We start from the raw sequence: 21988 nt of genomic DNA, 5'->3' as shown, positions 1-21988 counted from the left end.
CTGTAGAAAAGGTAATGTAACGAAATATCAACACACTCTACAGCAGTTTCCGTGGTGTAGCGGTTATCACATCTGCCTAACACGCAGAAGGCCCCCGGTTCGATCCCGGGCGGAAACATATTTTTTATTATTTTATTTTATAACTTTTATATTTCTTTATTAAATTTTATCCATTTTTACAATGTTGTATTCATTATAATTATTGCATAAATGTGTAGTAATGCCATCTCTTATAGGTATATATTAGGTAGGTATACACTAAATTTTCATCCATTTGTACAATGTTGTATTCATTATCATCAGATTATCATTATTGCATGTGTAGTAATGCCATCTTTTATAATTTTCTGGAAACATAGTACAGATAAAAATATAATGGGCATCTATAAAGCAGAGAAACATAAAATAATAATTTTCAGTTCTTGAGTCTTGACGACTCTTCAACGAAAAGATAAAGCCAGCCACCGTAAGATGACTCAATTCATCGCATTGTTTAATACTACTCACTACTAGGTGGCGTTAGTAATATTTTTATGTAACTTCCATCCATCTATCCATCCATCCATCCATCAGAAAATTAATCGAATTAACTATGTTTCAAATTTTTTATGGGATAATTTCGCAAAAAAAATTACGCAAAACTTTCGGAAATATCTTTTTTGAAAGTCCGTAAAAAAGTAGCCTATGTTACTCCTTGGTTTATAATTTTAATTAATTAATAGGTTAATCCTCTACTTGTCTGTGAAAGTCCCCTCAAAATAGGTTCACACATTCCGACACACTGTGTTTACACTTATTCAAATAACCATAATATGAGTTATTTCGAAATTATAGACAGATATATAATTTTTTTTATTAGTATAGACTAAGGCTTCGCCCACATAAGGGCTGCACCGCAACGCATTGCATTGGAATTTGTAAAAATCGTTGTGGAATCACGTTCGTACATTTCGCCCCAAAACTCATTATGGGTGGGCCGCAACGCAGTGTGCTTTGGCGCAACTTTGCATTTCTGTGGCTCGTCGCCCCTGCAATGTGCGCGAGTCTTTATAATTATTTCTGTTCAGGCTTTGATTTCGATCTTTCATTTTCATAGAAGCTGCTAGTTCACTTTATTAAGCTACGCAGTTAGAGTAGTCCTTGAAGGTGGTTTATTTTTCGGTTTATCACAGTTATACTTAGATAGAACAAAGTGAAAGCATATTGCTAGTGCAATACCTATAAAGAACACAAGAACAAAGTGTCTTCCAATAAAGTATGTTAACTATAGACTAAGATAAGTCAATGGACCGATTCTTAGGTATAAGTACGTGTAGGTATAAGTTTAGGTTAATATAATATTACTTATTAGCCTCTCTATAGGCTAGATTGTAATTTGTAATGATAGTAACTAACAGTAGGTACCTACTTTCCGATTTAAAAAAAAAACAGTTATACCTACTTAGTAATATTTTTTAACGGTTCTCAAAAAAATCGGATAAGAGCGAATCGGACTCGCACACGAAGCTTTCCATACCATCGTATAAGAAATAACACTTATTATTTTTTTAATTTTCATGGCAGCCATTCTGAATATTTTTATTATTTGCTGATATAGCGGCAATAGAAATACATACATATTACAACTCTCTACCTATTACGGTTCACGAGATACAGTCCGCTGACAGACAGACGGACAGCGGAGGCTTATAGTAATAGGGCCCCGTTGGTACCCCTTCGGGTACGGAACCCTAAAATTCCTAATCGGGGGTCCGAAGCTTGATCCTAAGTACCTACATGCCTCTAACTTTTCGGACCTATATGATAAATTATATTATGTGCGCTTTAAGCTATTAAAATATATCACTTCCTATAACAATAAAAGTATAATGTTATTACTTATTAGTTAGTTATACTTAACTGATTAATGCAAACGTGACATAATGTATAGCATTCATGTTAATTACATAAGTAACAGCTATGTTTAGTTTAAATTATTAATTTCAAAACTGTGTGCATAATAGTTATTAAAATTGATAGATATAACATCGAATCCTACACTTACTTGAATATATCTTTTTAAATGTCTTTCGATGTTTTGTTTTTTACCAGTTTGTAGAAGTCGTTGCAACTGTGGTACAAACATGTGAAATGAAAGAAAATTCTTAAAGAATTGAAACACAATTCAAAAAACTGCTTAATTTCCGAAGAAAAGAGTAAATAATATAGCTAGATACTAAGCTTTATGTTAGAATAATGGGTAGAGGTCGTTTTATCCGAGGAAAATTAATTTTTTTACGAGAAGATAAAAATTAGGTCCTAAATCTGAAGGAATAGAAAATGCTATCCCCGCTTCGAGTGGAAAATTGTTTTTATAGCTGCTAATGCTAATAGAGCCTCAATAGCTCAACCGATAAAGAAGTGGACTGAAAACCGAAAGGTCGTCGGTTCAAACCCCGCCCGTTGAACTATTGTCGTACCTACTCCTATCACAAGCCTGACGCTTAGTTGGAGAGGAAAGGGAAATATTAGTCATTTAACATGGCTAATATTCTTTAAAAAAAATGCGATACGAGTAATTTAAGTATGAGTAACGAGCTCGTGAGAAATTATAATTAAATGCTTCGTACTTTTATACTTATTACGTTATAATTTACGTGTTACTATTTATTATTAACGTGTTATTTTTAAATTTATTTTTATTATAATTTATTATAATTTATTTTTAATATATACGTGTGTTTATTAGTATACACACGTCAGCCGCGGCGGCGGCGCTGGCGTTTGCGCGATGCCGCGCTCTTCTTTACTAGGTACACCGGCTAGGCATTAAATAAACTGGGCCCTCTTAGAATAGTGAGTCCTGCTTCTCTAACAAATAAGTAAGTACCTGCGTATTATGAATTATGATATGATATTGAAATTGTAATTACCCATGAAACCTGGTGAATTGCAGTCTCGATACATCTTTTCATTTTTTATTGATGAAATAGACGTAGCTCTCACCGACCTGGGGGCCTGTTTGACTTCTGGAGTGAGCTTGGCTGGCTGGAGTCTGACGGACCAGCTGTCTCCTTTACAGTGGACGGCTCCGTCTAAGTACGTGAAAAGAAGCCCAGTACAGAAGAAGATACACTTGTCTGCGATCTCATCTATAATGTAATTGACGAGGTAATCTACGAAAGAAGTGTACCTATCTGGAAGGAATATGGCACTAGAGTAAGACTCTAGGGGCATGGCAGAATGCCTTCACCAAGACGTCTACCTGCGCGGCATCATACCAGAACGCTAGGTCGTTTGACGGCGTTTTTAACTTTTTACCCAAAAACCGTTCATTTTGCCTTAAAAAATTGCAGTTATGACTATTTTCCTTAAAAGACAAATTAAAACTATTATAAACTAAATGATGTCCGCGACTTCGTACGGGTGGATTTAGGTTTTTTGAAATCCCGTGGGATATCTTTAATTTTCCGGAATCAAAAGTAGGCTATGTCCTTCCCCGGGATGCAAGCATCCCAGTACCAAATTTCATTGAAAACTTAGCATACAGGTGGACAGACAAACAGTCAAACTTCGAATTTATAATATTAGTATGAATGAATAAATTGAAGTATGGATGATGAAAGTGAAACCTGCAAAAATCTATTATTAACAATAATAGATTCGATCAGCAAAGTCAATAAAAAACGCACTAGCCCATCGTTCTAATATTATCTACGCGCACATATAAAAATACCACACATATAACTACGTCATTGTGCATGTGTGTACCCCTATGTTGCAATCCCTAAAATAGGGCAGGCCCTGCTACTAATAGAAATAGAAAGGGCCGGCGCCTGATGTAATCTATTCTAATTTAAATATTTTTTTGTTATGTAATTTGTACGCGCATAGTTTATTTTTGAGATAAAGTTTCATAAGGATACCGTCTGATTATAATGTTTAGGTGTTAACCACGAATGAAGCTGGGGTTTGTCAACTAGTATTGTATACATTATTTAATATAATTGTTTAAACGCAAATAACGACGTTCGTTTTAATCATTAAAAGTTAAAAAACCTAGTTTTTATAGTTTTAAAATTAAAAAAAAGAAAATGCATATAAATACATCTATTAGGTAACAGTTACATAATAATAAATATTCGTGCGGCTTAAATACGGCCCTGGTATCAACTTTAAAGATTGTTTGCATCTTTTAGGCACGGTTTTGGGTCACTGTTTTCATGTGTGCGTGCTATTTGATAACTTCATTACCGTTTTATATAATAATTCAGAGATTGTTTTGTATCCGTTCATAAGCAGGTGCCTCTGTAACTGTTTATATATAACTAGAATTCGGTGCTCTACTTTTTATGCAGTTTTATTCTGTTTAATCTATAGCTAGTGATAAAATATGCATCTAAGTAGGATATACCACCAAGTAACCCCCACTGCACCCTGTTAAGCGTCAGTTGTCAGTTCTAAGTATGGGGAACCACAAAATTTGTAGTTTTTTTTCTATTTTTGTGTAAAAAATTTAATGCGCTTCACAGAATACATCTACTTACCAAGTTGCAAGAGTATAGCTCTTATAGTTTCGGAGAAACTGGCTGTGACATACGGACGGACAGACAGACATACAGACAGACAGACATGACGAATCTATAAGGGTTCCGTTTTTTGCCATTTGGCTATGGAACCCTAAAATGGTATAATGGCTAACAAAATAGGTACTTAAATAAAAAAACTATTAAAAAATAAAAATAAAAAATATATTAAATAAAAACAAAAATTAAAAAATAGTAATAAAATCAGAACATTAATAAAATCGTGTACCTAAAAAAACTTAATTTATGTCAGTCTACATCATAAAGAACCTCGTCATCAGTATGAAACTGAAAACTGCCCAGCAATTTCCATTACAGTCCTCTTGGAAATTGCTGGCGTGCGGCCAGTAAAGACCCGATAACAGTCCTCCATAATGAAATCTTTCCTTCAGTAAAGTAGCCTATTCCGAGCAAGTGAGAGAATTAATATTACACTGCCTTCGTGCTCATTTAGGTAAAATAAAAATAAAGCTTAATATAAAATCATGTTTTTTAATATACAATCAATTCAAAAAGTAGTTGTCTATTTTACCTTTTTCTAGGACAATAGCCCAAATAGCCCCAAGGTTACTCACAATACGGTTCATAGGTTACTGGTTCTTGTATTGACCAACTAATTTGTATTACCATAATGATTGTATGCTAATCTCTGTCTCATCGTTAAGTTGTAGTGATTAAAATGCAACCATCTTATGGATCTGAACTCTTGGTATAGGTGCCTGGTATGACAGTAGCCGTGATAGCCTAGTGGTTAGAACGTCCACCTCCTATACGTGAGGTCGGAGGTTCGAATCCAGGCACGCACCTCTGACTTTTCTAAGTTATGTGTGCTTTAAGAAATTAAATATCACTTGCATTACCATGCGGGTACGGAACCCTAAAAATGACCAGAGTCACTTTCGTTTTTTTTCTGTACAATAACTAACATTAACCTAACTTAACCAAAATAGATTCAGCCCTCGCTTTTGTTATTCTCTTGTTAATTCCAATGAGATTGCACTTGGTGATATAATTAAGAGGGTCAAATCTCCAGTGGCGTTCAGTAACTTAGATTTTGAAATTCTTGCACTTTCCTACTGTGAGACTCATAATGACAGCCATATTTTGTAGTTAGTTACGTATACTAATTATTCTATATCTATGGTTATTTATTTAATTGAATGATTGGCATTATTTTATGAAAATACTGTTTGGAGGATCATTTCCTTTTCCTTTTTCTTTTGAGGTACGAAATCGTAAAGGTATGATTCCGAACCACGCAGCACGCAGCAGCGCTGCCGCAACTGTGCTGTCACCAGTTGTCACAGTCCTGTCGCGGCACTACTGGTCCCCATACAATCTCTATACATATTATAATTACATATGTATAAGCGTATATGACATTACATTCCGAGCTAGGCAGCAATGTTCCGCTACATTGCTGCCTAGCTCGGAATGTTATGTCATATAAGGCCGCGACAGGACTCTGACAGCTGGTGACAGCACTGTTGCGGCAGCGCTGCTGCGTGCAGCGTGGTTCGGAATCATACCTAAGGGTCGTACGAATCACTTCGCGTTGTCTGTCTGTCACGTCTGGAGAATCAAAACATATAGGGTAGGGTTCCGTTGACCTAGAATCATGAAATTTGGCAGGTGGCAATGTTTTATAGCACAAATAAAGTAGAAAATCCGAAAACCGTGAATTCGTGGTTCCATCGCAAAAAGAAAAAAAATGCTGTACCTACTATTGTAAGGAACCCTCAGTGTTCGAGTCCTACTCGCACTTGAGCGGTTTTTTTAACTGTAGTGTAAACATATGAAAGGCAAAGCTAACTACCTACCTACTTAAATATTTAATGCAATAAAATAATATTTTCATACTAAAATTCTGTAAGGAACAAAATATCTTCATAAAATAAATTAAATTCAACGCAATATTATCATCAAGAAATATTGATTCGACCATAATTCTATTAGGTTTAACGGATTATTGAATGTTTATCACACCTAAATGTCGTTAAACCTTCATACCACCCACAATCCAACGAGTCATCAAAATCCTACGCGATGGTTCCATAAAAATATAACCTAACCAAGCCGAATCACTAACTGTTGACCCCCCTCAACAAAATCTAAACCTTATACTTGATGTAATAAGATACAACTTTGTACAGTGGATCGTGAGGTCGCGATACCAGAGCGTCATGACTTTAGCGCAGGTTACGCAACCCAGCACTCTCACTTTCGCGAATGAGGTCTTTGCGGTCTAATGCCATCTTTATACTTCGTTGGACTCATGTTATCCTATTAGTTTGCGAAAACTAGATTTATTTTGTATTAATCAAATTAAAAAAGAAATAGATGGGTAAAGCAAAATCTTTGTGAGACGACAACATTTTTATTTCAAATGAAAAATAATTAGATAACTAGGTATTTACTACAACCGCCACATAATTTGACGAAAGAACTGGGGTTTGCACGGCATGTTTGGTCATAAATCATAAATCATAAATCATTTATTTTGCTAGAATACATGTCACAATGGTAGTTAATTTTTAAGGTAAGTAAGAATCAATGTAATCGGCCATTTCTGGCATGCAAATTTTTTTCTATTATAACACAATTAATAAAATTCTAATAATTATTAGCATAGTTAAATTCATTAAATATTAATTATTTTTACAATCTAAGTCAAGTTTAATTCTATATAATATATATTATAAAAGTCAGCTTAACCTACTGTGCCAACATTTCATTGATTGAATAAAAACATTTATCTATTAGCCACTTAAAAAGATCCTTCTTAAATCGTTGGAGGGGTAATCCCCGTAATCCTGGAGGTAGTTTATTAAATATTTTTATACACATGACATAACTACATTTTCCGTAAGATGCACTGTAAAACCTATGTTCAATCACCAGTCTATCACCGTTTCTTGTATTCCTCGGATAAAAATATCTTTTGCTTTTGTAAATAGATCATCATGTTGTTTCACAAAGATACAGATTTCATATATATACATACACGGAAGTGGGAGAATACGTAATTTTTTAAATAATGGTTGACATGAATCTAGGTAAAAAGCTCCTGTCATAGCTCTCAAGCATCTCTTTGTCAAAAGATAGTACCTACACATAATTTAATAATAATAGTTTTTTTTTTTAATTTTGCAAACGGCCTATACCTACGCCGTATTTAATTTTTTTCAAAAAAAATATTGCCAGTGTCACTCGGGGTGATGTATGGATTCTAAAGTTACCCATTTACTAAGTACATTCAAATCCGTTCAGGCATTTAGAAGTTACGGTGGAATAAAGAAACATACATACAATACACGAACTCTGAAAACACTACAACTTTTTTTGGGCAGTCGATTAAAAAAGAGTGACAAAACATCTTATAGACATATTACGAGTAGCTGAGTTAATATTATTTGATGAATAATATATATTGAAAAATTGTTTGCTGTAAAAATAAAAGAATTTGGTTTTGCAATTCCAAATGATTTTTTAGGTTTTCTTTTATAGTTTGTTGAATAATATGTGTATGACAATGATCGAAAAAATCAGGCAATTTTTGATATTTAGATAAATATCATAAAACAGAAGGAATATGATAGATATTTTCCTTCCATGAATCCTCCCGATGAAACTGATATAATTAATTTCTTCAAGGTATTCAAATGGTACTACAGCAGTATACCGGCCCAGCGAAAGTGTGTCACGTAGCCCACACGGCTCTGTAGTAGGGATGCGGTATTCGGCAAGATATTTAAGGCTGAAACAAACAGAGCGATGACAGCGCGGCGCGACGGCTACATTTTTTATGCTCTGGAGTTTCCACTGAGAATCGCACGTTTAAGCCACCGACCGGTTGCACGCCAATATTTATGTGACGACTCACGACCCATGCATTACATTTTGACGTGCTTCATGTGTAACAAAGCGTAAGTACCTCATATGGGGCTTATTCAATTATAGAGAACATTGGAGTTCTTTATGCTCCTAACTTAAGAATTCGAAAGTTTTCTATGCTCCTATAAGGAGCAAGTGAGTGAGATTATAATGGAATAAGCCTCACATGTCACATGGTACACGATGTTCAATATTACGTCCTCTCGTCGTGCCCCGCTGCGGTTACGCGTTTTGTATGTTTCAGGCTTTAAGGCTTACAAGCTATAAATTAATGTTTACGTACTAGTTATATTTTATACTTTCTGAGATACCCAGCTTCGCACGGGTGGCGTTAAGTATTAATATAAATATAGGAATCCTTTTCAGGACACTACTGCTGGTGAAAAGTTGAATAAAATCCATTTAGCACTGATCGCGCTTGAAGAGGGTTTAGAGTTTTCTAAAGAATGATACCCAAAATTATGGCATCCGTAAAAGAACTAAAGTAAGATTGGCAGCAGTAAGTGGAAGTGACAGCAAGGTCCATGTTTATCGTAGAAACGGTGACAGTGGCAGATATTTGTCCCTCCAACACGTTGGAACGATGATAATTGATAATATAGAGTGCAAGAATTCGACTGAATGAGGATGGTTCAAAACTAAACTTTCATAGTTTCATAGGATGGTATTATATTAATTCCAAAGACTATTCTACAGTTTAGTAAGAGTTTGCGTCCACAGTTCCCAATTTAACCTTAGGCCAGCTGCCAGAAGAGTCATGTCGCCAGAGATTACTTCGCCTTGCTCGAATGTCGTGCTTCCAGCGCGGCTGCGTCATTCTGGCAACCAATGTCTGTTATCGTTCTCTAATATTATATTGTCTTGTAGAAGATATGAGTCAGGATGGTTGACGACCGAGAGAAGTGCTGCATATTTGGCAATACCTATATTCAATACTGGGAGCTTCCTAGAGTGACATGTAACTGAAAACTACTTATAGTACGCGGCAGAAAATAATGTACCTACATCGACCTTTAGAATGAGATTTCGGCTTTGTAGAGCGATGTCTCCGTCACTCATACCTATGTGACGTATTGCCGGTCTGAATCTTTCTAAAAGTCGACGTACAATTTTGACTGTACGGAAGTTGAAGAGTTGATGGGACGCGAGTGGTGACGCAACGTGTTTTTTCTAAATCGATGCCATGGCCTACCTTGGGTTCATACGCCTAAGATAGTCAAATCAAATCATTGATGTGTTGTGGTTGGTTAGTCAAGATTCATGTCTCCGTGAAATAATATTGAATTGTCACATGGTACTGGATAACCGGCACAGTAGCGTCACAGCATGACTTCTATTTGCCAGGGTATTGTCTGAATGAGAATGGAGTCTCAGGAGTCTTAGGAGTCTAGGTGACGGTCTCTCACAGATCAGCCCCCAATTGTGTACGAACTCTGCCCTTTGATTGGCTGTGAACAAATGTAAACAGCCAATCAACCAATCAAAGGCAAAATTTGCTGTCGATTACGATCGATGAATACGTTTTTCTTACACAATCGGGGGGCAGCTCATTACTGAGTATGGGTCTCTTCTCAGAATGACAAGGGTATGGCCATAGACCACCACGCTAGCCAAGTGCGGATTGGCAGACATCACACACCTTTGAGAACATTACGGAGAACTCTCAGGTACGCAGGTTTCCTCACCTAGGGTAACATGAAGACTAAGTATATTCTGGTTCGTGCACAGTTCCAAGATAGTCACCTAGGATATGAAGACTATATTCTGGTCCGTGCACAGTTCCAAGATAGTCAAGATTCATGTCTCCGTGGAACACGTGAACCGTCGCACGGCACTGGGTTACCGGCGCGGTTGCGTCACTGCGGCAACCACTTTCTGCTGTCGCTCGCCTACTTACCCACTCACTGAGACGTGGCGCTAGCGTGTAGTGGCCGTTTTAATACAAGCAGCAAAAATAATATAATAATATAATAGTTTTAGATAGCAAAGTTTATATTTTCCTAGAAAACCTAAATGCTATAGTTCGTATACCCGAATACCTAGAGTTCTATCACTTTGAATTATCCATAATTATAAAAAATACAAAAGTTGGCAATTATAGCTTGCCAGTTTGTTTGTTCCGTTTCGTAGCTAAATGGCAGAGCCAATCTTGACGAAATTAGATAGGTACCTAGAGATTGTTCTTTTCCTAGATTTTTAACCGATTTAAAAAAGAACGAGGTTCTCTTGAACTCCAAGCCTCAATTCCTCAATCCTGAAGATAGAGCATTCAGCACCCTTATTCTGGAACTGTAGATGGTGAATTGATATTAGAGGTCATTTTATGAGGACTGAGAAAGTATCGAATGTGTATTCTAGTCCTCTAAATTTCTATACTTTGATCAAGAAAATTCAATTTTTGAACTTTCCATTTGTGCATTGTAAAGTTTGTGTTGTTGACTTTGCAATTGTGCATTGTAAGGTCTACATCTCCTGAGGATGCTCCAGTGTCGGGGCGAAACGTGCGTCGAGTGTGTTTTGGGATTTGTGTGATGCTGAGTGGCCAGGTGTGTATTGCTTGATTGGTGGCCAGTTTCTCCTGCATGTTTAGCAGCGGGAGGGCGGGCGGTGCATGTCGCACTGATTTGTCTGTTTTAGCGGAATATAGCAAATAAAGCTTTTGGTTCCTTGTAAATCGATGATTTTTTATAGCTCCCAACGACCAATCGTCACCGGTGGTAGTATAGTGCGCCGGCGCGGCGTCGTTGCATCACTCGCCGCTCACCGCGCCCCCACCAGTGGGGCAGTACAGCAGTACTCCGTACAACCACCACCTCACTAATTGTACTACTATTTCATTTCAATAATAATGAGTACACACTCTTTATAATGAATTTCTTTTATCAAACAACAAATTCCATTACAAGTTAGCCCTTGACCGCAATCTCACCTGATGAGTGATGATGCAGTCTAAGATGGAAGCGGGCTAAATTGGAAGAGGGGTATGTATGGGAGGGGTATTATTAACCCCTTCCTCCGTATCGGTTTCTATGCGGCATCGTACCAGTACGCTTAGTCACCTACGCGGTATGGCTTTGCCGTAGGCTGGGGTGGTAGCCACCACCCTACCAGCAAAGCCGTGGATGAAGTCGTGGGCTAGTTCTTAATAAGACGTTTCAGCTACGGGTTTTTCTATCAGCAAGCGTAAATTTTATTAATAAAAACATTAATGACACAGGGTCAGAGATTAAAACTAGTGGTTCGCCGCGAACTTGAAATTGCGTTAAAAACTTTGGCTGTAGCATATTTTTTCTATATAAGTAAATTGACTTTTCTTCCACTTGCTCGTAATTGACTACTTTACTGAAGAAAGGTTTTTACTACAGAGGCCTGCTATCGGGTCTTTACTGGCGGCACGCCGACAATTTCCAAGAGGACTGTAATGGAAATTGCTGGACAGTTTCATACTGATGACGAGGTTTTTTATGGTGTAGACTAAAATAAATTGAGTTTTCTTAGGTACACGATTTTATTAATATTCTGACTTATATTAATAAAATCGTATATACTTTGACGTATATAACTATTTTTTATCTCTTTTTCAATAGTTTTTATTTATTTAATTAGGTATTATATATTTTTTTGTCTACTGTGATCAAAAAGTACCAGGAATTCATAAAAATGAAAAAGACTCAGTCACTGTTGTTCTACGAGTCGAGAACAACAGTGACTGTCTTCTTTACTCTTATGAATTTCTGGTACTTTTTGGGCGACTTTTCATACATTTTGTACCAAAAACTGGATACGGATTTGAAGATAGGATTGTCCTTTATCTATTTTGCAAATAGTAAGTCGACCAATTTGAGTTTTTTTTACTGGTACATAAACAATATACATCTTCATATGAATTAAAACTTTGTTTCTTCTATTAATTTTTTATTGATTTCTCGCAATTGGAAGAAAAGTACTATACAATTCTCGGCCGAAATTAGCGATTACCAACCTCGTTCAGTTTAAAAGGACTCGGCTGGCTCGGAAATCACTTCAGAAGTCCTCGGCTTCGCCTCGGCCTTCCAATATAGTACTCGGCCAGTAATCGCTATATTTAAGGCCTGGAATGTAATGCATTTGTTGTAGTATAGCCAACCAGCCTCAAAGGTCTCACTTCGCTAAACATCTTTTAGACAGTGGGAGGGCGGGCGTTGCATTTCGCATGATGCATGTTGCACCATACAGATTAAACTTGTTTCAGCGGATTATAGCAAATTAAGCTTTTGGTTCACTGTTAAGTAGTATTAATTGTTGTTTAAGTTCTTCATGTGAGTAATATGATAGTTAAGAAAAATTACGGTTTTTGAGATAAAATCGTAGGTAGGTACACATATTTGAGGTAGACACCCAACTTTGAAGTTTAGCTCCTCAAAATATAGTCAACGATATCTTACAAGAATAAGTAAATAAATTGTATATTTTTAACATAAGTAATTATAATATTTATTAATTCCTCTATGATCGCTCTTTTTTGTAAGGGTTTTATTATTGTTATTGTCGGTTAATATGCTGCTAGCTGTTGATACATATTTTACACCTATGTCATAAGTATTTGTGAGTTTAAGAAACCTAATATTATGTAGAAGTAGTTATTTTTAATATTTTGTTTTATAAATTATAAGGTTCTTACAAATAGACAGATGGACGGACTAAGTAAAAATTGACCTAAGTTACTTACCTTGGAGAAACTCGCTAAATTTTATTTTTTAATAGCGACGTTTTTGTAATCACTGGTAAATGTTATTTCTTTTTGTTGAAATGTAATTTTAACAATAACAAAATAAATGGTAAACCTACTTATTGTGTCGTATAACGCTGAATGAGAGAATTATTCGTGGCGCGCGTAAATCCGCAACGTAAGTAAGTGTGGGGTCAATAACACGTGTTTTGATACTCATACAGTTAATATTCTAATAATAATTAATACCTATATTAGTTTCGTATGAATACAAAAATCGGTCAAGTGCGGTCGGAGACGTACACGATGGGTTTCGTACCGTCGCGTCGTACAAGAAATAATACTTTTAAATATTTTTATTGAAAATATTACAATAAAACATAAAGGTAGCCTTATCTAATTAATATACAAATCATGCCCGCGTGGAAGGGTACCTACGCCAATCATACTGGCTGCATTTCCGCGCTGGACAGCCTGGCTGATCCGTTGCGCAAAAAATGAGCCAGTCCTTCTGTCACCACCACTATTAATTGCGGTGAAATGTCTCGTAATTTTTTTGCACTAAGACTCCACACGCGTGGATTTAAATCCCGTGGGAACTCTTTGATTTTCCGGGATGGAAAGTAGTCTATGTCCATCCCCAGGAGTAAGCTTCAAGTACCAAATTTCATAAAAATCGGTTAAATTATTGGGTCATAAAAAGCTACCAAACAGACAGACAGGCAGACACACTTTCGCATTTTTAATATTAGTATGGATCGTATTAAGTAGGTAGGTATAATGCGCGACAAGTCGAGAGGGCAATCGGGGTGGGGACGCCCGCACACCGTTCAGCCGCCGCGCTAACCCGGTATTAGACAACGGTGTGCGGGGTGTCCCCCCGCAGCATACCCCGATTGCCATCTCGACCTGTCGCGTACTACCTATATATATACACCGTATACCTACCTATTTTGAGATATTGGCTACATAAACGTATAATCTATTCATGCCTATGAGTATTCATATCGATAGACTAACATTTTCGCTTTACTAAACTGCAGAAAATGAACTTTTCATCAATAGTTATCCTGAAATATTACATTACTGCACGAGACCGGGAAGTAAGCTTTTTCTGGTCGAGTGTGAGTTAGACGGCCGAGCCTTGGCGAGGACGTCTATAACACGAAGCCAGAAAGGCACTCCCGGTCGAGGCATTTATAGTGCTTTTCTAAAAAATGACACTATTAATTTATTTAAAAAAGTATATAGGTAATAGGTATATTATGTACCTTCTTTGTATTTTGCTAATTCAGCCTCCTCTCAAATTAGGTGTGCAATTAAATTACATACTATCCTCACTTGAACTCATTTTATCTAGTAGGTAACTTATTTTTAATAAATAATTTAAAACGAACAGTCAATTCGAGCCTTTTAATATAAAGACCAAAAAATTCATTAAACTTTTGCTCCGAATGACGCTACAGCCTAGCTGTAAAAAACCCAATAACCGTGCCGTGTTGTGAGTCGAGCGCTGAAAACGCAATTCGTAGAGTTCCGAATTCAAACTATTTAAGATTAAGAAAAAAAAGGATATTAAAAATATACAAGATATTAAGGAAGAAAAATTATTCCAAATTCAAATTAAGCATAGTAACATTTCTGATCATTAAAATATAATTGTGAGGAACAGACATTATTCCAAATTCAAACCTACTTTCCTGGATCGCTGTACTAATACCTACTGTCCAGAAATGAAATTCCATACTTACTTTTCTGGACAGTAGCAATACTCTCCGGGAAGTTTAACTTTCGAACCAATCGTCAGAGTATGAAATGTGCACGTTTCATATCATTTTTTAGAAATATTTTTTCATGAAATAGTTCTCGTCATCCGACTTACTACAGAGCACGGGTCTCCTCTCAGTACGAGAAGGGTTTGGCCATAGTCCACCATGCTGGCCAGTTGCGGATTGGCAGACTGCACACCCGTGTGTGCCCGGGATCGAACCCCTGACCTTCCAAATAGGAGGCGGACGTCCTAACCACTAGGCTATCACTGCTTACAATACGAAATAGTTATATGAACAGATATTTTATTCTTCCGTTTTTTAGTTAATGTACCTATAGAGTTAGATATTTAAGCATTAATTATTTTACGTAAAATCCTTTCCTAACCCTTGATAACCACGTAGGGTCGTGCCACATCTCAATATTTGTAATCGATATCGATTGCGATAGATCCTCCGTGACGATAGCTAACTGAGATATCTCCAGATAAGTTATCGATTTTCTGTTTATGTTAAGACTTGTCTTAATGTCTGATAAGGCTATTTTTCATTATTTTATTTATTAAATTTAGTTATTTTTTCAATACCAATTCTGATTTTTAACTAAAATTTAAACCTAATCAGAAATAATTAAACTACTTGCTTAATGATATTTAGCATGGTGGACTGTTTCCAAACCCTCCTCATTCTGAGAAGAGACCCGTTCTCAATAGTGAGCCGGCGATGGGGTGATGTTCTAAAACGTGATAAGTTGTGTAAAATAGAAATGAACACCATTAAAAGAATTTACTACAAAAATAAAAGCTCGTAAAGTTTCTCTATAAAAAAAGTTTTTATTTTAATTGTTTCCATAAAACTACAAACAGAATAGGTACCTACCAGGTAGCCTACCACTAACTTAACCGAACGATTCTGTCATTCACAAAATCGATTTAAAAATAGCGCACGCATAAGGTACTTTATAACCCAACTAATGATTGTGCGCGCACCTTAAAACTTTTACATGCGAACTTTCAGTGCAGCTTCCTTCCGGACAGCCTTGCGCGCGCGCTCCGCCAGTCCGCGCCCGACCGCCGAAGTGACAATACGTGTGCGTTGTTCGCGAGTGAACCCACGCGCCGTGCATGTGCTCTAGTGACCCTTAGTGCCCTGAAGTGGAGACTCGTAGTGCGACCGCTGGGCCGATCGGCCCTGGCGGTATGGAATCCCCTCAAATGTACGACGCAGCCGCGGCCCCTCCACCGCCGCCGCAGCCAGACCAACTGAAGAAAACAGGAGAGGATAAGCGCACCCCTTTTCCACCCCCGGACTTAGACGAGCTCAATGGCCAGGAAATTAGCTTGGATTTACAACACCTCATCGAGGATCAGTTCCGAGGAGAGGAAACGATGGCATTATTTCAGGAAATTTTACCTGGTGGACGGTCTCCACAACAAAGGCCGTTCGCCAGGACTACCCTCGCATATATGCCCCAGCCAGTCCACTCGGGAGCATCCTACGTCGCACCGGTTCCAGCAAATTCTCATGAGCAAGCTCCTCCAATTAAGGAAGAGCCTCCTGAACCTCATGATTTTCGACGTGCGGTGACATGTGCCCAATATACAGGTCAATATAATCCACAACCTCCAGTAGGTGTAAGTGGTCCATACGGAGGTGGATTTACTCCTTTGCCTCCTTTAGGAGCTCCTCTGTTACCTCCTCTTCTAAAACACAAGCAGCCACCACCGAGGCGATCTTCTGGGAAGGTACTAGATAAGGGTACAGATGAATATAGAAGAAGGAGGGAACGCAATAATATAGCCGTTCGAAAATCCCGCGAAAAAGCTAAAGTGCGTTCGAGGGAAGTTGAAGAAAAAGTTAAAACGCTGCTAAGGGAGAAGGATGCTTTGTTGAAGAGGCTTGAAGCTGTAACTGGAGAATTGAGTTTACATAAGCAGATGTATGTACATCTCATTAATTTGAATCACCCAGAGATTACGGAGTTGTGCCGGTCAATGTTGCAACTGGGAGCTCCTCATGGGCCGGATCATACGCTCTGACCGTAGGTGAGTGTGTGTATCAGATGAAATGCGTGTACATGCGGGTGTGTTTGTGAGATGCGTGTGTGTGAAAGCCATAAAGTATGGAAAAGGGTTTTATTTTTATGGTGCGTTATGCAATGTGTTTATTGAATGTGACGTTTTAAATTGCATTGTTGCACTTATACATTTTGTTGAAATGCAAGTTACCACTTTTGTTATTTTGTGTTTTCTTTACGAACAGGTAATATGGATTGCGGAGCGATCATATTAATTAATATTTCTAATAGACAGTTTATTAATTTTATTTAGGGTCAAGACCTTGACCCCATTAAAAATAAGTGTGAGAATATTGTTAAAGTCTTTATTAATGTTTCCTGAAACCAGAAAATGCATTTTAATTATATTTCAGATGTTTGCATAACAAATGCCGATTGATTTTAGTCTCTAGGTGTCTAAAGAAAAAGTTTTTCGATTCTCCACTTTTATTCTACTTGTTTTTCTTTCTTATACCAGTGTAGCTGCAGTCTAATTAGATTGTCTGGAGTTAGGTACAATTACCTACTTAAATTATTATTATAAAAGATTAAAAGGAATAAAATTTAAGGTTGTTGGAACTAGGAACTTAATTACTGTATTAATAAATTGCAAATAAATGACCTGACATTTAACTATTTCTAAGCATTTCTCATAAAAAACCTAGTTTGCATAATTGCTCTTCAGTGACTAATGATATCACTGACCGATTATGCTGCGTAAAAAGTAGTATTGTTATAGGTACGTTATCTCAGCGTAAAGTCAACGGCGTTCATAGAACGAATGTATTGTATGTTTTTAATTTTGATTACTATAAGTGGTTTTAATGTCTGCTTTCATCAAGCAACGTTAACCTAATTCAGTAACTGAACCTAAGTATTGATACTATTCGGAACGAAAATTCAACCCATTCGTTGCGTTTTACCCAGTGATATGATATACTACTATAATAAGTCAATGGTTTTACCCACTCCTATCACAAGCTTTACTCTTAGTCGGAGGGGAAAGGGGAACATTAGTCATGATTAGCATTGTAGTATTCTTTAAAAACAATAATCGGTAGGTACACGCAACAGCAGAGGGCCTGAAAAATCTGGGGTGGAATCTGAGAAAATTTTATAATGATTTAGGAAATTGCTGAGACCAGACCCTTTTCTTCTATTTTGTCGTAAAATTATTGCTGAAAGACATCTTTTCCTGATAAAGCTTTCCAAGCCGTATCTTAAGCCTTTTATAAAGATGTGAAAGACATGACTACCAATTTATTCAAACCAACAAGTTTTCATTTGTTCTTCCATTTTTATTTCTCTTTGCTCCTCGCCGCTTTTTACATCTGACTTGTTATGCCTATGCTTTATAGTTTGTTCTTAACTGTTATATATTTCTAATCTACTTTTCTTTCTAAATCACGTTTCAGAATCACGTGTTAATGATGTAATCATCCTGCAGTAGGTATTACTCAGCTTATTATTAATATAACTTCGAATTCATTTGCGTGGATTTCGATTTCTCAAAACTCCCATAGGAAGTCTGATTTTCCAGGATAATAAGTACAGTACGCCGCAGAAAATATTGTAAATCGACCTTTAGAAAGTAGATAGCGTTTTCGTAGAGCGGTGTCTCTGTCGTTGAGACTGACAAAACGTCACATAGGTATGAGTGACAGAGACAATGCTCTACAAAGCCGATGCAATACTTCTTGCCGGCTACTATATCTTTTGTGCGTCTCCAGGATGCAAGCTATTTCTATATTTATCATATATTTTTGAAATGATCTTTCCAAGATGGGTTTAGCGGTTGAGCTCTTGGACACTATAGCCTGTTTCAACAAGTAAGTATAGGTACCTATTCCCTACCAACCACTTACCACGACTTTTGACGACCTCAAAGCGCTGTAGTCTTGTTAGTGGGAGGACTCGGTTCGCTTCCTGGCAGGGATTTCGAATTTTATGATTTCTAAATTATTGGTCTGGTCTGGTGGGAGGCTTTGGCCGTGGCTAGTTACCACCTTGCCGGCACAGCTGTGCCGCCAAGCAATTTAGCGTTCCGGTACGATGCCGTGTAGAAACCAGAGGGGCATGGGTTTATTAAAAACTGCCATACCCCCTCCAGGTTAGCCCGTTTCCATCTTAGACTGCATCGTCACTCACCACCAGGTGAGATTGCAGTCAAGGGCTAACTTGTATCTGATTTAAAAAAAAACAGTTCAATCCAGTACTATTTAATGATGATCTGTATACGTATATATCATTTTTGTGTCCGTTTTTGATTAATGCAGCACTTTTCCATGATGACCTTGACCTGATGATGTGACCTGGAAACCTGCATACTGTGAGATCCCATGACAAAGATCCGTACCTTGGGCTTATTTGGTTAGGAGTTCTAATGTAAGAACACCTCAGTGACGTGACCTTGACCTGATGATGCAACCAGGAAGGTCAGCACACTACTGAACTTCATTTTCACATTACATAATTTTACTTAATGAATTAGGTCGTAGGCACAACTTCGCCAATCATATTTATCAGTTTTTGATAAAAATTAACGATATTATTATAGGATGTGAACATTTTAGCAAGGCCATGGGACGACCTTTAACCCTTAAGATAATTGAAATACTTATACTGATACTGTACTATAGTACTATTCTAATATTGTGTAATGTACTATAGTAAAATAATACGTTATATATACTTTAAGCACAGAATAATATAATAGTACTAATAAGCTTAATAGTAACTCGCGTAATGAATACCTATTCAACTAGATAAGACTCATAATTTCAAACAAACAAACAGTCAAAATCTAGTCGTATTCTGAAGTTGAAACGACATACACCCTACACTAAACAATTACCAACCGATATATTACCGGTATTACCTTGATTTACATTATCGATATATCCTATACTATATTTTCATCTTCCAAGGACGACTTTACTATACTGTAGCCTATGCCATCACTGGTTTTTTAGGGTTCCGTACCTCAAAAGGAAAAACAGAACCCTTATAGAATCACTTCGTTGTTTGTCTGTCTGTCAAGAAAACTAGAGGATACTCCCCGTGGACCTAGTATCATCAAAATTGGCAGGCAGGTAGGTTTTCTAGCACACGTAAGGGGAAAAATCCGAAAACTGTGAATTTGTGGTTACGTCACGAAAAAAATAATTAGTATTTTCGACTTTCAAATTAAGATTACTAATCAAGTGGGGTATCAGAAAGGTCTTTATCCGTACATTTTAAAACAGATTTCAATTTATTTATATGCTAAATAGCAATTTTTGATTTGTCGTATAAAATGTCCAAAAAATACAACTGTAGTACGGAACCCTCGGTGCGCGGGTCTGACGCGCACTTGGCCAGTTTTTTTTCTAATAGACTTCTTTGACTAAGCGTTGACCTACCTAGTTGGGGTCCGGTTTACTGCATTTTTACGATCTGGAGCATCTGATTTTTTTTAATAGCTATTGGCTGTTTGGTCTGCGATATCGACGTCTAATAAGCGCTTTTTAGGGCAGCCTGGAGGTTTTAGCTCTAGAGTATATATAGTAGTAGAGTAGAGTAGAGTAGAATGGAGTAGAGTAGTGTAGAGCAGAGTAGAGTAGAGTAGAGACATCTATTACAAAAATTCGCTTTTCAGTGTGTGTTCATATCGATAATGTGTTGCATGAAATCTGTGGCAGCTGGCATATGCGACTCGGCCGTAATATGTTACTAACTTAATTAGAAAACACCTAGCAACCACCTATAACAATTTTATATTATGGATTTAGCCTTTAAATACCTAAGCAAAGCGCGAGGACAAGACGACCAGTGAACAAAGATCCTTGTAGATTTTTTCTGAACAATTAAGGCTTCAGGTGCCGTGCCTACTTTGTTTTCGAAAACTTTATGCGCGATTTCGTCAGCGTCTTCTACCCTTTCTTAACGCCTTCCTTTTGTATATAAAAATATTTTCAGTACTACGTAGGTAAGTATAGTACGCGACAGGTCGAGATGACAATCGGGGTATGAGGCGGGGGGGCGCCCCGCACACCCGCACGTCACCCACGCTACCTTGCACCGGGTAGGCGTGGGGGCTGTGCGGGTGTGCAGGGCGTCCCCACCCCGATTGCCATCTTGACCTGTTGCGTACTTTAAGTTATATACATATAGGTACAGGTAGGTATCTCTCTCTTCACCGGTCAACAACTGTCGAGTGACAGTAAGTAAGTAGCTGTGATAGCCTAGTGGTTAGGACGTCCGCCTTTTAATCGGAGGTCGGGGTCTCGATCCTGGGCACGCACCTCTAACTTTATTAAATCTCACTTGCTTTAACGGTGAAGGAAAACATCGTGAGGAAACCTGCATGCCTGAGAGTTCTCCATAATGTTTTCAATGGTTTGAGCCTCAATAGCTCAACCAGTAAAGGAGTGGACTTAAAACCGAAAGGTCGACGGTTCTAACCCCGCTCGTTGCACTATTGTCGTACCTACTCTTAGCTCAAGCCTGACGCTTAGTAAAAAAAAACCGGCCAAATGCGAGTCAGGCTCGCGTAATGAGGGTTCCGTACTACAGTCGTATTTTTTCGACATTTTGCACGACAATTCAAAAACTATGATGCATAAAAATAAATAAAAATCTGTTTTAGAATGTATAGGTGAAGACCTTTCATATGATACCCTACTTGATATAGTTATCTCACTTCGAAAGTAGAAAATACTAATTCATGACCACAATTTTTTTTTGTGTGATCTAACCCTAAATTTACGGTTTTCAGATTTTGCCCCAAATGTCAGCTATAAGATCTACCTACCTGCCCAATTTCATGATTCTAGGTCAACGGGAAGTACCCTGTAGGTTTCTTGAGAGACAGACGGACAGACAGACAGACAGACAACAAAGTGATCCTATAGAGGTTCCGTTTTTCCTTTTGAGGTACGGAACCCTAAAAAAGGTGTGTGAAGTCTTGGTAGACTTGGCCGGCTGCACATGGACAGCGTGGTAGACTATGGCTAAA

The 21988-nt window shown here is 37.5% G+C and overlaps 1 protein-coding gene and 1 non-coding gene across 2 annotated transcripts in view; both read left to right on the top strand.

Moving 5' to 3' along the window:
• The first annotated feature begins 45 nt into the window (after positions 1 to 45).
• Positions 46 to 118, top strand: TRNAV-AAC (transfer RNA valine (anticodon AAC)). Its single transcript has one exon. It is a non-coding gene; the product is annotated as a tRNA-Val (tRNA).
• Positions 119 to 15605: 15487 nt separating this feature from the next.
• slbo (slow border cells) overlaps positions 15606 to 21988 on the top strand; it is a 29452-nt gene continuing 23069 nt past the window's right edge. The window contains exon 1 of the mRNA XM_034970183.2: positions 15606 to 16981. Within this exon, the coding sequence (XP_034826074.1) occupies positions 16136 to 16975 (840 nt within the window). The 5' untranslated portion in view covers positions 15606 to 16135 and the 3' untranslated portion in view covers positions 16976 to 16981. The remainder of the gene's footprint in view (positions 16982 to 21988) is intronic.

This window comes from Maniola hyperantus, chromosome 7 (genome assembly GCF_902806685.2).
Source record: "Maniola hyperantus chromosome 7, iAphHyp1.2, whole genome shotgun sequence".
NCBI lineage: Eukaryota > Metazoa > Arthropoda > Insecta > Lepidoptera > Nymphalidae > Maniola > Maniola hyperantus.
Note: the sequence above shows the minus strand (reverse complement) of the source record. Positions and strands in the feature narration are given on the sequence as shown.